Raw genomic sequence first — 14,732 nt, forward strand, 5'->3', positions numbered from 1 at the left:
TTTGTTGACTGCCCCCTCTCCGTAGATATTGTCTGCCTCTCTATTATCAATTTATTCTTCAGAAACAAAACAAACCCTGAATCCTTTTAATTCCTGTACCATCTTAGGCCTCCTCTCCAGTCCTTCAACATTTGACACCTTCCCCCAATTCGGGAGATTGGTAAATTATTGCTCCTTGTCCATCTCAACCTCTTTGAAACTTTTGATATTGTTGACCACACCATTCTGTCCTAATACCATCATTCCACTAACCAGAAGGGTGGAACTACACTCTCTTGGTTCTATTCCTATCCATTGACACAGCCAAAGAATCGCAAGAAACAGCTTTTGCACCGTTACCACTGGAATGCTCCATGAATCTATCTTGGTACCCTTCTATTTCTCACCACTCAAACATATCAGAGTTCACATCTATGCTGATGACAGCCAGTTCTACCTCATTACCAACTGTCTCTGCTTTTTTCCATCCAGTATTGGTTGAGATTAAATTCCCTTTAGTACTGGGAAAGCCAAATTCATTATCTTCTACCCCTGTCAAGTTCGGTTCTATAACCACTGATTCCATTTCTGTCCTTGGCCGCCACCTGTGGCTGCGTCAGACTATTTGCAACCATAGTAACTTGTAAGATGCTAAGCTCAGCTTCTGGTCCTATAGACTCTCGTTGCAGTATTTTACTTCACCCCTATAAAATCTCAAAACAACCTTGATTATCCAAATGAGACAGGTGGGGAGTATTTTGTTCAGATAACTGATAACGTTTTTATGGTACCTTTTGAGATCTTGTTTGGATAATTGACATTCGGATAACTGAGGTTGTTCCGTACTACTATTTTCAGTTCATCTGCTGTGGGAAAACTTCACCTCCTTTTCTAAATTCAACTGCCCATAAGCCACCTTTTACCCTCTTCCAGTTCTAGGTTATCCAAAGTTCTGCTGCTCCTCCCCAGGTCCACTTCACACACTCACCTGTCCACTTTCCTGCTGTCATGGGTCACAATCCTCAAAATCATTCCCTTCATCAAATCATTGTTCACCAGTGCAAATATCTACTTATGTGGCTTGGTGTCAAATTCTATTTGATAATTGCTCCCGTGAAATGTCTGAGATGTTTTACTCTCATAGGTGCAGTACAAATGCAAGTTACTATATGCTGGTTGTGAAACAGAAACTGGTCAAAAACAATTTTAAACCATGCAACTTAGATAGTAACTTCAAGTCTAATCTCGTGAGAAAATTGCAACTAAAGCAAGAAGCATATGCAACATATTCCATTTGAACAAAATTCAAACTATGTTGTGAAGATTTTGACTAAATTAAAATTTTGAGCTACAGTGAGCCCTTCAGGTGGAAGTGTGTTATTACCAGCACAGGCAAACACATGGAATTTGGGAAAAGTGGCATCAAAATCAAAGCTAGCTCTTGGTTTTCATTTCAACTACCTATGTCAAAATATAGATGAGAATTTTGTTTTTCTAACCTTTTTTTTAAATTTTACATGTTGAAAATGAATTTTGAACAATATTTGTGGTTTTAATTTGAGGTAAGTCACACTGGTGAAGAAAAAGTTATTAATTTAAAACCCAACAGAATTATGATCAACAGTTTATCAAAGTAATAAGACTTGACTGTGTAACATAAATGAATTGCACAAACCTAGCCTTTAATGAAGGATCTGCAATATTTGGAGTCTGCACACTATGGAGTCTGGCTTTAGTTATTTCTCTATAGCATTTAATGATAACGTGGGTTCATGATACTGAAGGGTGGAAAGAGAGTGGAGCTGGAAAAAGCACAACAGGTCAAACAGCATCAGAGAAGAAGGGGAGTGGACATTTCAGGTCGGAGCCTTTCATCCTGATGAAAGATTCTGACCTGAAATATTGACTCCCCTCTTTGCTGCTGTGCTTTTTCTAGCTCATTTCTCTATCCATTCTGACTCTCCAACATCTGCAGTACCTTCATGCTACTGAATACTTTTAATTAACATGTGATTTCATTGAACAGCGACACTGTGGACCAGCATACATTGAAATACGTGCTTTCTGTTAAGTTTAAATAAACAATCACTGGTCTATGTTCTACTAATTTTCTTTTACCATCATTAAGCCTTAATAAGTTCTTTGTTAGAGCACAATTTTACTTCCCAGATTGCCAATGCAGAAATTTATGTCAGATATTGGCCTGGTCAAGTCCAAAATGTAGTTCGGCAACCTTCACACTTTTACGCCTTCCCTAATATGTATATTTGGCTTAAGAAAAGATTTATCATTACCTCATTGATTGTTTGTCCTAAGTTCTCCTGAGACTGAAATGGCTTCCTAAATAGAACAATAAACATTATTTAATGTGGAATCATCTGTTCTTTACTGTTCTTTCATAAACTGATATGATTCAAATAAAGATTCAATAACATATGCACTGATTTTAAATTAACCCAACCAGCACATCTTTCTCAGCCTTCCTTAGTCAATTAAATATGTATTTGTTCCACATTATGAATTATTTCCTTAATATCTTCCGCAAGGGGTAAGATTATCTTTTAGCAAACTGCAATTCTCTTTATTTAAGTTTAAAAAACTAGTTTCAGACCTATGTTCCTCATTCTGAAACTGATGTGACATTCTATTATGTTATGAATACTGGAAGATCCTGTACTGTGATATTAGATATTGTAATAATGAAATTGAATTTATTAAAGTAACCTGTTCCCTTCCTAATTCCAGTTCATTGGTCTAAAATTCTCCCAAATATATGCGATATATTCATCCTCAAGGCAATTTTTGCCAATTTGATTTGTTCAAACTATATAATGATTAAAATTACGCACCATTATTGCAGAACCTTTCTACAACCATATTATTTGATGATTCACACTTTGTACGACTATAACCAATGGGGATTTGGAATGGGGATGGGGAGCAGTGGAGAATGTCTGTCTATAATTAACTCCTACCAGTGACTTCTTTACTTAGTATTTCTTATTGCCACCCAAACTGATGCTGTATCTTTATCTTCATCTTGCAAACCAATATCATTTTTACTAGTGCAATGAACTATCCCAATGGTTTTTCCTTATCTTCCTGAAATATTAAATATCCTCAAACAGATGGCACTATCTCTGATGTCTAGCAGAACCCAAAATTCAATGTTTGAATCTTGTTAACCCACTGACAATCAACAGCACTGATTATAATTAACAAATTGTCAACAATTAAAGAAAATACAAAGAAATGCAATTGCCAATCATAAATTTATGTAGTGTTGTTACATTTTAATGGTATTTTTGTAACATTTATTAAAATATGTATTTCAATCTAAAACAAGGCTTTAAGGCTCTTGGGTACACTTTGTCATCTCACAGTCTGTACTTGTCAGAAACCAAAAACTGTTCAGTTAATGACACTGCAAATCAAATCAAAAAATTTGTATCTAATAAAGTTAATAAGTAGCTCTTTCCCCACCTGTCTATTTTGGTTTCTACAGTGACTGTAAATTGTGCCTCACTGTTGGGCAGGTATGTAGAAGGAATGATCTCATAATTTCCTGTTGGGAGAGTGCAAAGTTGAGTCATTTCTTGTATGTAACGATGAGGCACACAAGCCACCACAGGCTGTAGAAGTTGGGGGGATGTCTGATTCAAATTTTTACCCTGTACCTGTGTGAAACAAGTAAAATATCCATGAATAGTTAAGGTCAGGAATTCAGTAAGGTACAGCTTCTTAGAACAGAGAGAGCAGAGATGAATTCTTCCGTAGCTATCAAGATACCATCACCGTGATGGGGATCAGTGGTACATAATTCAATTGGAAATAAGTGATAATGCTGCAAATTGCTGTTATGGGTTACTGGACCTTTGTACTTCCATTGTAAATTCTGGTCTTACCAGCTGGTTTTTAGTTTATGACTTTAGATTATTGCTCCTGTTAGAAAATTCACCAGTTAGCACTTAGAGTTGAACGATTTGGTACATTTCAAACTCAACATTTTCAATCCAGGTCAACCAAAAGTACTCCAATTCAGGACCAAGTCTTTTATTCAGAGATTTTCAGCATCACTAAACACTTCAGATTACCTGATAAACATGGAATCCTATTGGAAGGAACTGTCCATCAACACTTTCCTGGCACAGAGTGATCCGAACATTGCCAATACCAGTTTCGGAGAGGATTGAGAATGGCAAATGTGGATTAGTACTGTATGTGGGAAAGTTCCTGCTTCCACCTGCACTTTTTCCATTGATCCATGAATCTGTAAACTGCATTATCTCCCATTCCCCTTCAGAATTTTCCTCCAACTGTGTAAATGAATGAGTTGCTTTCATGACACTGAGGGCATAAGAATATTTAATATTTGTAGAATCCATCATGAGCAATGTTTCATAATACTTGGCGCAAAACATTAAACGAGGAAAGTGACTGGAGTAATTACAAATCCTGTATTAATTTTAATATTTTATTTAAAGAGATCTTATCTAAATAGTCGCTCATAGAAGCATTTAACCATTCTGTGCTGCAGCATAACAGTTTGTTGAAACTTGTGAAAGCTAAGGTCACACTTGTTTCTCATTAACTATACTAAATGGAGCTATTAAAATGCTCGATAAATTTTGCACACTAATTCCAATAAAACTGCATTAATCCCTAAAAATCTCTAGTGCTGAATTAGATTCCTCATCTTTGTGCATTTATGTTTCTGAAATTTACTCAAAAGCAATTTCTTGACCTCATTTATTTCACAACTTCAAGTCAGATTCTCTCTGTTCATGTTGTCCAAGCCAATTGTTCTGAAAGGGTTATGCTAGAGACTGCATTAAACTCCATCTAACCTGATGTCATGCAGCCTTGAGTGGGCATAAGGCAGAACAGCTTAGGATCTTAGAGTGAAGACCTCTATCCTAGCGCTCCCAAAAATATTAGTACCAATATCTATATTACTAATATAACTTGCACCTCTTAAACAAGATGTAGCTTATTGCTTGGTACTAACAGCTTCTTATTGTTATGACTCGGTAGCAGTACACGACTCAAATCACGTGCTCGAACAGCTGCCAACTCAAGATAAATGCAACAGGTGAATGGTCAGCATCATTTCTTAATGCAACAAGGGAGCAACAGTAAGAATTCTAGTAGACCCAGGAGCAGTACACCCAACAGGCTATGGACTGTAGCAGTCAAGAAGGCAGCTCACCATCACCTACTCAAGGGCAGCTTGGGATGGGCAATAAATGCTGATCCAGTGAGTGAAACCCCTATCCTTTTGAATGAATAAAAGTACTGGATGTTTGCAGATTTAAACATGTACATCTTTAAGAAACTACTCATAGTCGGTTAGCAGCTGAACTGAAACTTCTGGAGAAACAGTCTTTTCCTTGAGACATGGGAGGAAGTGCAGAAGCAAGATTGAGTTGAAAGCTCATCACACCTAGCAGTTACAGATTTCACTGGGAAGTGACAATCTGTAGCAGTCCTGATTAGAACAAAACGGGCATCAGAGATTCATATGTAAAGTTAAAAATTCCTGATGGGCAAGGAGACAACTTTAACTGAATGGTGCAGAATGGACTGAGAAAGCTAGAAGATAAAAAAAGGGAGTACTTTCAACTCTGTGAATGTTGCTGCTATAACTAGTACCTATCACAAGACTTAGCTACAGTAAGCAAATCCAGGGCAACAGAAGTAATTTAAACGGAGGTCACAGCCCTGGAGAAATTGCAAAGCCAGAATTGAGATCACAAAAGGGCAATTTAAAAGCTTAAGCAGAGAGTCTAATAAACGAAATCAGTAAGAGACTATTGGTGCCACTGAAGAGCAGAAGATCCGTAATTTAAGCTGTGGTTCAGACGGGAAGAATTTATCAAGGCAACCAGGTTTGATTTGGGCAAGTCATGGAAAAGGGTGGGCATTGTTAATTAGGCTGTGATAGGTGGAAAATTGTCCAATATGCCCAAAAAAAGGAAAATCTCTATTTGCTAGTGAAAAAGCAGAAAATGTCTATTTTGGTTGCAGAAGATTGGAATGCTCCCTTTTGACTGCAAAAACCCCTTAGTAAACAGTAAGTACTAAGACATGCCATTGCTACGTTACACAATTTAAAGCTTCAAAAGGAAAATAAGCAAGCATTGCTACTCAGTAAATTTAAAGTCCATCAGACAGAGAGAGTAAAGCAATAATCCTCAAGTAACATAACTGAAGATGAGAGCATAACTGGCTTCTTAGAGACAAATGTAGGTCATTTTAAGTTTCAAACAGATGAGCTCCAGTGGTGAGTAAGAACAGTTAATGTTCTTCCAGCTTTTTATTTAAGTGATCAATTCTTCCCAAGTAGTCGTTGGCTTTTGGACAGCAAAAGGTCAAAAAGGGAAAGGGATAAAGTGAAGACTGTAAATAAAACCATTGTAAATCTCAAGTCTTTTGCTGCCTAATTCCACATATGAATTTCAGTGTGTGAAATATTGGTTCACTAGTAAGGCAACTACTGATGGTGAACATTTAACCTAATTACAAGTTACATTCTTCAACACTGATTTCATTCACAGAATCAAGAATAAAGATTTGGATAAACAGATTAAATGTGATCCATATACAGTTCACGGGGAACTAACACTGAGGTGGGATGAACAACATCCATAGGTTCTGGACAGGATCAAAAAGAAATTGTCTGTCTCAGAAATCAAGGATACTTAAAAAAAAAACTTTGCTTCATGGACTATTTGCTCCCAATGTGCAAAACTCATGAAATTAAGGTCCCTTGGAGTGTCAAGGGGCAACTATCTGATTTAGCATGGGAGACATCCACTGTGATAAAATTCAGGAGATTAAGGGTCCACCCAAAGAAGGTAATAACTGTCTAACTGGTTTAGTAGAAACCTATCCAGAGTAAATGACATGCAAGAGACAAAAGGTTCTCCACTATAAGGAGACTTTACAGATCACACGGGGCCAATAACAGAATCAAAGTCAACAGTTCTCAAGCAAAAGACCAACCAATCTTCTAAGGCCCAAAAGAAATGCAATCTAAAAGAACTGTGAAACCTCCAGATTGCCTGAATGTTTGAAGTTAGAAACTTTGTAGATGGAGTAGTGGTAAACATGCTTATACACACGAATACATAAAATGCTAACCATGGGAAAAAAATGCTTGGTAGGTGAAGCTGTTGCAGAAGGTAATAATTCTGAAAGGACTCAGACTGCATCATGCTCCACTTAATCTGATGATGCCATGCCAACTCAGGTGAAGATAAGGTAGAACAGCTTAGGACCTTGTTAGGTAGACAGTCTTAGTAATAAGGTAGATTTTACTCATGCAACTTGTACCAGATTACTATCATGCAATAAATGACATCTTATAAATGAGCCTCTTCTCGTTAAGACTCCTCAGGTGGAAGTGAACTACTCACATCACAAGTAGGGTGGTGGTGATGGGCACCTCAAAACAAATACAACAGTTCTTACCTCAATGATATTTTAGATGTTGAAAAAGCACGTAGTAGAAAATGTCCATTTTCGTCTTTCATGAATGTACTGGGGATGACAAGATAGTAGCCAGGTGTTAGATCACAGTGCAGTTTCACTTCCCTGTCATATGTATGGCATTCTGTTGAAATGGTTGGTGTTTTGGCAACAGTTTTCTGCAAATTAAATCGTTTCTTCTCTACCTAAAATTTCATACAGGAAACAGAAGGTTGATTGGTTTAAAGGCAAAATCTAAACTGAATTATCCATTCTCTTTTTTAAAAAGAGGTAATAGTCAAGGCCCAAAACAACATCATACTACATATCTAAAGGTCATCTCCTAATTGGATCAGATTTACTTTTTTCTAGTTTCAGGAAGTAATGGAAGATGCTTCTATTCATAAACCTAAATTCTACATGCAAGTATTTCCAATTTACAAGATTACAAGTTTAGGGTCTTAGATATTTTCTCAAGTACAGAGGTGTTTTTCACTCCAATTGCAAGTAAAATGACGCATAGAAACAAATCAATAGACTTGATGTTATTATACTTCAACACACACTAAATATTTAATTCCTGCCTAAGCCATTTGATTTGAGCTAACTGTACCTTCCATACATGTAGTCCTATTGCTCGATAGCGTTTCTGTTGGCGGACATCAGTGGTGAGGTCTTCTTCAATATTTTGACAATGCATAGCAGCTTTCTCTGACCAACAAGCCTTGTCATTTCTGTTGCTGGAATCATGTGTTTTTTGTAATATTGTGAGAACTACTTCACCTGGATCCAGAATTCTCAACCAGAATTTAGGATTGGCACAGAAACTACTGTTGTTGCGGCAACCACCTGCAGATAGACCTTTGACCCATTGTCCTGAAAGTTGTAATGTATGATGCAAACTTTTACCTAAACGATAAATGCAAAAATTCTAAATACTAACATTATTACCTGCACATTACATAACAAATAAAGAGAAACCTTTCATAATTTTACCAGTCAGGTTCATCATGACACAATACATACAGTCTGTTCTGCTGTAACACAGTGATTCCGTTCTTGTGCAACCCCATGTTATAAGAAAATCGCGTAATAGCAGTACCATTTAAAGTAATGGAGTTAGAATCTTGTTATAACCAATACATGCTTTAAAAGTTCATGCTATAAAAACTGCGTCCCCCAATTCTTCAATCTTGTTATAGCAACTTCACATTAATGAAATCCATGTTAGAGCAGAATGATCTGTAGTTTGTTCAGTAGCAACCACTGCTGACCAGACATCACTACTGGCGATCTCAGTTGCTGAGTACAACAATGAACATTTAGAAAGTGCATGGTAGTATCTAGGTTGAAACTTTATTGCTGGAACAGCACAGCAGGTCAGGCAGCATCCAGGGAACAGGAGATTCGACGTTTCGGGCACAGGCCCTTCTTCAGGAATGAGCAGAGAGTGTTCAGCAGGAGAAGATAAAAGGTAGGGAGGTGGAACTTGGAGGAGGGGCATTGGAAATGTGATAGGTGGAAAGAGGTCAAGGTGAGGGTGATAGGTCGGAGTAGGATGGAGGCGGAGAGGTCAAGAAGAAGACTGCAGGTCAGGAAGGCGGTGCCGGGCTGGAGGGATCCGGCTGAGACAAGGTGGGGGGAGGGGGGATGAAGAAACTGGTGAAGTCCAAGTTCATCCCCTGCGGTTGGAGGGTTCCCAGTCGGAAGATAAGACGCTCCTCCTCCGACCGTCGGGTTGTTGTGGTTTGGCGGTGGATGAGTCCATTCTGCATATCCTCGGTGGAGTGGGAGGGGGAGTTGAAATGCTGTGCTACAGGTTGGTTGGGTTGGTTCGTCCGGGTGGCCCAGAGGTGCTCTCTGAATCGCTCCGCAAGTAGGCGGCCTGTCTCCCCAATATAGAGGAGGCCACACCGGCTGCAGCGGATGCAGTAGATGATGTGGGTGGAGGTGCAGGTGAATCTGTGGCGGATATGGAAGTTTCCTTTGGGGCCTTGGAGAGAAGTGAGGGGGGAGGTGTGGGCGCAAGTGTTGCACCTCCTGCGGTTGCAAGGGGAGGAGGAGAAAGAGTTGTTACTGTCACAGGACAGACAGGTGGCTCCCCACTGTTTTGACTTATGTGTTGCTCTTGCTCTTTTCTATCTGACAAGCAATGGTCTACCACTGTGGGGAATTTGGCTCCTTAAGATAACTTTTTGTTTATTTATGTAATTAGTGTCAATTGAGTATGGAGTCAGTGCTTCATCGGCTCAGCATGCTTTACCCTATGCTACATTACAGCAGAGAAGAGGACTACTCAGTTCATTACACCTGTGCTACCTTTTGAATCAGCCATACAATTGGATCACTTCCTTGATCTATGCCCACAGCTCTGCAAATGTATCCTTTTCAAGTATCCATTCAATTCCCTTTAAAAGTTATTACTGAATTCTCTTCCATCACCTTTTCAGGTAGTGGTTTCCAAATCATCATAATTTATCATGGTGTCAAAAAGAAAATTCTCATTTCATTCACTTTGTTTTTTTTGGTTACCTATACTCCTGTTAGTGGTAATTTGTTTCTCCTATTTAGTCCATCCTGCTTTGAACATTAGCAGCAAATCCACAACCTCCAACACCTCCATTAAATCTCCATTTATCATCCTGTGCTGTAAGGACAATAACCAGAGCTTCTCCGATCAGTCCATGCAACTGAAGTACTTCAGCCTGGGTATCACTGTAGCAATTACAGGGGATCCTCTGCACCTTCTCCAAGGTCTTAACATAATTTGAGGAGAAAGTGAGGTCTGCAGACGCTGGAGATCAAAGCTGAAACTTTATTGCTGGAACAGCACAGCAGGTCAGGCAGCATCTAGGGAACAGAAGATTCGACGTTTCGGGCACATGCATGTGCCCGAAACGTCGAATCTTCTGTTCCCTAGATGCTGCCTGACCTGCTGTGCTGTTCCAGCAATAAAGTTTCAGCTTAACATAATTTGCTTGTTTAGCTGTATTTTCTTAGATTACGTTGATATTCCATGGGAAATCTCATGTGGATGCCCACATATTTTCCCAGCATTCCCTCCAGTACAGTCATTTCTCCCTGGATGCAAAACATGAAACCAGACTTTCTAAATGCATTTAAAGATTGTCCTGGTATGATTTAAAATATCACTTACGACTATATATTTTCTAGTGCTTAATTCTGCCACCACTGCTCAGGAGGATAATGCCAAGTTTGCTGATATTTCATTTTTAAATTGAGATGATTGGCTTTGTCCCCTCTCCTTCATTTGCTCAAAACATATTATATTTCAAATGTTTTCCTGTTCTGATGAAAGACCAGACCTGAAAAATTAAATATATCCTGTCTCTGCACAGATGTTGTTAGACCTGCTGAGTATTTTCAGAATTTTGTTTTATTTCAAAGTTCAGGATTCAGTGTATTTTGCTTTAGTGTTCTGCAGTCTTCATTGTTTTTATCCACTACAGCCTTTTGGTCCAACTCACTACAGAAATACCTCTGAACCCACTTAAAGTTTCACTTTAAAGTGGTTTCACCCTTTAAATGGAATACTATGCATGTCATTATTCTGCAGTGTATAAGTTCTGACCAGTAATCCAAGGTTAACATAAATCACAAAGCAAAATGCTGAAATATGCATTATCTATAAACTTGTCTAAGATTTAAGTATCTAAACCTACCTGTTAAAAGACTGAGGACGTGTCCCTCCATATTTATTGGATAGCCCACTGTTAACTCATCAAAATCCTGAAAAAACTCATGCTCCTCCACCCAGAACTCCCCATCCTCTGCTGCAGACTGCAGTGCTGTAGTGATGGCTGGATCCAATGTTTTCCAACCATCACCCCTGTAAAATAGATCACTGTTCAAAAATTAGGAATCAATTCATTATTAATAACTAATCATGTTCACGTGACATCGAGGACAAGTATAGACTTCAGGTCCATGAATAATTTGAAATTTGGTGGGGGAAAACAGGAGAGCGAAGCTGATGCTGAGTTACAGATGATGAGGATAAAAGAGGAGTGGAAAGAAGCTTAAAGGGTGAGAGAGAAGTTGGAAGAGGGAGTTATTAACTATTGCATATTGAACCTACTGCTTAGTTAGGTGAGAGTTGGTCGGTCTGAAAGATGTGCACTGTTGGTGCAGGATAACACGTTACTCAATAAAGGTTGATTAGATTAGATTCCCTACAGTGTGGAAACAGGCCTTTCGGCCCAACAAGTCCACACTGACCCTCCGAAGAGCAACCCACCTCGACCCACTCTCCTACACCTAACACTATGGGCAATTTAGCATGGCCAATTTACCTAACCTGACATCTTTGGACTGTGGGAGGAAACTGGAACATCTGGAAGAAACCCACGCAGACACGGGAAGAATGTGCAAACTCCACAGAGACAGTTGCCCGAGGTGGGAATTGAACCTGGGTCCCAGGCGCTGTGAGGCAGCAGTACTAACCACTGAGCCACCATGCTGACAGTTTGTTTTATGAGTTCAAATGGAATGGGTTGAGTATGGATTATGGTGGAAGGGATAGTCCCTTCCTGGTTGTGGGCTTGTTCAGTAAGGGGGAGGAATAGCTCATGTTATCAAGACCGTGTTTAGTGGTAAGAAGAAGGAATTTTGTATGCATACTACCCAGATGAGGAAGATGGGTGGTCAAACCACAGAATCAAATAAGTGTAATGATGCAGGAGGAATAAGTTGTTTTTATCTCAAATCATATTTGCTTATTTTGCAAATCACTTCATATTTGTGCCTAAATGCCTTGATTCTTTTACAGATGGGAGCAGTAACTCCCCATCTATAATAAAGCAAAGAACTAAGGTTCACGAAATCTGAAACAAAAACAGAAATTGCTGGAGAGACAATTGGAGAGAAAACAGAATTATTGCTTCAAGTTGAGTGACCCTTCTTCAGAACTGGTGATAGCCAGGAAAAGGTGATATTTATGCTGATTATATTGGGAGGGATGGAGAAAAACAGGAGTGAGTGGGTAGATGGACACCATGTCTAAAGAGAGAGAGAGAGAGCAAGACAATTAGGCAGGTAAGGAGAAAAACTGATAACGGGGACAGTGAGTCAGAGTCATACAGCATGGAAACAGACCCTTCAGTCCAACTCTTCCATGCTGAACCAAGTTTCCCAAACAAATCTAGTCCAACTTGCCTGCATTTTGCTAATTTCCCTCTAAACCTTTCCTTTTCACGTACCTGTCCAAATGGATTTTAAATGTTGTAACTATACCTGCACCCACCACTTCCTCTGGCAGTTCATTCCACATATGCACCACCCTCTGTGTGGAAAAAAATTGCCCCTCAGGCCCCTTTTAAAGCTTTCTCCTCTCACCTTGAAAATATGCCCCCGAGTTTTGAACTCCTCAATCAGAGGGAAAAGACCTTTGCTATTCACGTTATCTATGCCCCTCATGATTTCATAAACCTCTACTGGGTCATCTCTCAAGCTCCTATGCTCCAGTGAAAATCGTTCAATTCAGCATCTCCTTATAACTCAAACCCTCTAGTTCCAGCAACATCATGCAAAATCTTTTCAGAACTCTTCAATTTAATAATATTCTTCCTAGGGCAGGGCAACCAGAACTGTACACAGTACTCCAAAAGTGGCCTCACCAATCTGTACAACCTCAACATGTCCCAACTTCTATACTTAAACTGATTTGATTTATTATTGCCACATAGATACAGTGAAAAATTTTGTTGTGCATGCAATACAGGCAGCTCATATCAAAGTGCATTACAGTAGTAGAACAGAGTGCAGCATACAATGTTACAACACAAAGGTGCACAGAAAGCGAGATCAACATTACATTTAAAATTTGAGAGGTCCCTTCACAAGTCTAACAACAGCAAGGAAGAAGCTGTTCTTGAATCTATCCATACATGTGTGCAAACTTTTACATCTTCTGCCTGATGGAAGAGAGTATAACTGGGGTGGGAAGAGTCTTTGACTATGTTAGTTGCTTTCCTGAGGCAGTGGGAAATATAGATGGAATTAATGGATGGGAGGCTGGTTTGGGAAGAGCAGTTGCCAAAAAACACTGTACTGCAATGGTCTGAGCAATGAAAACAAGTGAGCTAGCACATTCTTTACCACCCTGTCCACGTGCTATGCACCATTCAAAGAACTACATACCTGACCCCCTAGGTCTCTCTGTTCAACAACCCTACCAACAGCCGTACCATTAACTGTGTAAGTCCTGGGGAAAACTGGTTGGCTGTGCAGAAAGCAGTCCATGTCATGACAGACCCCGGAGTGTGGAGGGTGGGTAAAGAATGTGGAAGGTGGAGTTTCAGGCCGCAAAATTATTGAACTTGATACTGAGTCCTGAAGGTTGCATGGGTCTCAAGTGGAAGTCAAGTCACTGGAGCAGTACAGTGAGGCCCGAAACAGAAATGTAGGTCAGGGAGCATGGTGATGTATTTAAGCAGCAGGCAGCTGAAAGTTCAGAGTCATTTTTGCAGACAGAATGTAAGCATTCTGCAAAGTGGTCACCCAGTCTGTGTTTCATCTATGTAGAGCAGACCAGATTGAGTGTAGGTAAATTGCTGCTTCACCTAAAAGGTATGTCTGGGGCCTTGAATAGTCAGGAGGGAGGTGGTAAATGGGCAAGTGATACACGTTCTGTGATTGCACGGGAAGGCGCCATGGGGTGTAATGACTACCTATCTATCCAGCTTTCTGATTTTGAAAAGTTCTCTCAGATCGCCTCTTAGCCTTCCTCCCTCCAAGCTATCCACGTAACAGAAGTTTCTCATCCTTGGATTCATTCTTGTCAATTTATTTTGCATTTTCTTCAATGCATTCATGTCCTGCCTACAATGTGGCAACTGTAAACAACATTCTAGCTGATGTCTAATGAGTGTCTTGTACAAGTTCAACATAACCTTCTTGTTCTTGCATTCTATGCCCCTACTAATAAAGCAGAAGACACCATAAACTTTATTTACTATTTTCTCCACCTGTCCTTCCACCCTCAATGATCTGTATACATATCCACCCAGGTTCCTCTGCTCCTGCATCTCCTTTAGAATTGTGCCCCACCCGCCCAGCCATTTTACGTTTGTTCTCCATGTCTTTTCTACCAAAATGCATCACCTCATTATTTCTCTGCATTGAACTTCATCAATCACCTATCTGCCTACACCACTGACTTGTCTGTGTTTCTGTGGATTTTCATACTGTTCTCCTTGCAGTTTACAATGCTTACGAGTTTTGTATCTCACAAAAACATCAAAATTGTCCCCTGCACCACCAAG

The 14,732-nt window shown here is 39.6% G+C and overlaps 1 protein-coding gene across 10 annotated transcripts in view; it reads right to left on the reverse strand.

Annotated features, from left to right (window-relative positions):
• The window catches only part of capn10 (calpain 10), a 46,016-nt gene that overhangs the window by 7,045 nt on the left and 24,239 nt on the right, over window positions 1-14,732 (reverse strand). For 5 of the 10 annotated variants that reach the window (XM_043702379.2, XM_043702375.2, XM_087993521.1 and 2 more), the window contains 6 exons: window positions 11,133-11,299; window positions 8,063-8,358; window positions 7,453-7,655; window positions 4,074-4,326; window positions 3,463-3,656; window positions 2,274-2,319 (listed from right to left, as the gene is read on the reverse strand). In XM_043702379.2, coding sequence (XP_043558314.2) covers window positions 2,274-2,319; window positions 3,463-3,656; window positions 4,074-4,326; window positions 7,453-7,655; window positions 8,063-8,358; window positions 11,133-11,299 — 1,159 coding nt within the window. The remainder of the gene's footprint in view (window positions 1-2,273; window positions 2,320-3,462; window positions 3,657-4,073; window positions 4,327-7,452; window positions 7,656-8,062; window positions 8,359-11,132; window positions 11,300-14,732) is intronic. The other 5 variants (XR_015759171.1, XM_087993522.1, XM_087993523.1 and 2 more) reach the window with 5 other exon arrangements.

The sequence above is a fragment of the Chiloscyllium plagiosum genome, unplaced genomic scaffold, assembly GCF_037043375.1.
Source record: "Chiloscyllium plagiosum isolate Xiang-an unplaced genomic scaffold, Cpla_swu_hap1 HiC_scaffold_13, whole genome shotgun sequence".
NCBI classification, from domain to species: domain Eukaryota; kingdom Metazoa; phylum Chordata; class Chondrichthyes; order Orectolobiformes; family Hemiscylliidae; genus Chiloscyllium; species Chiloscyllium plagiosum.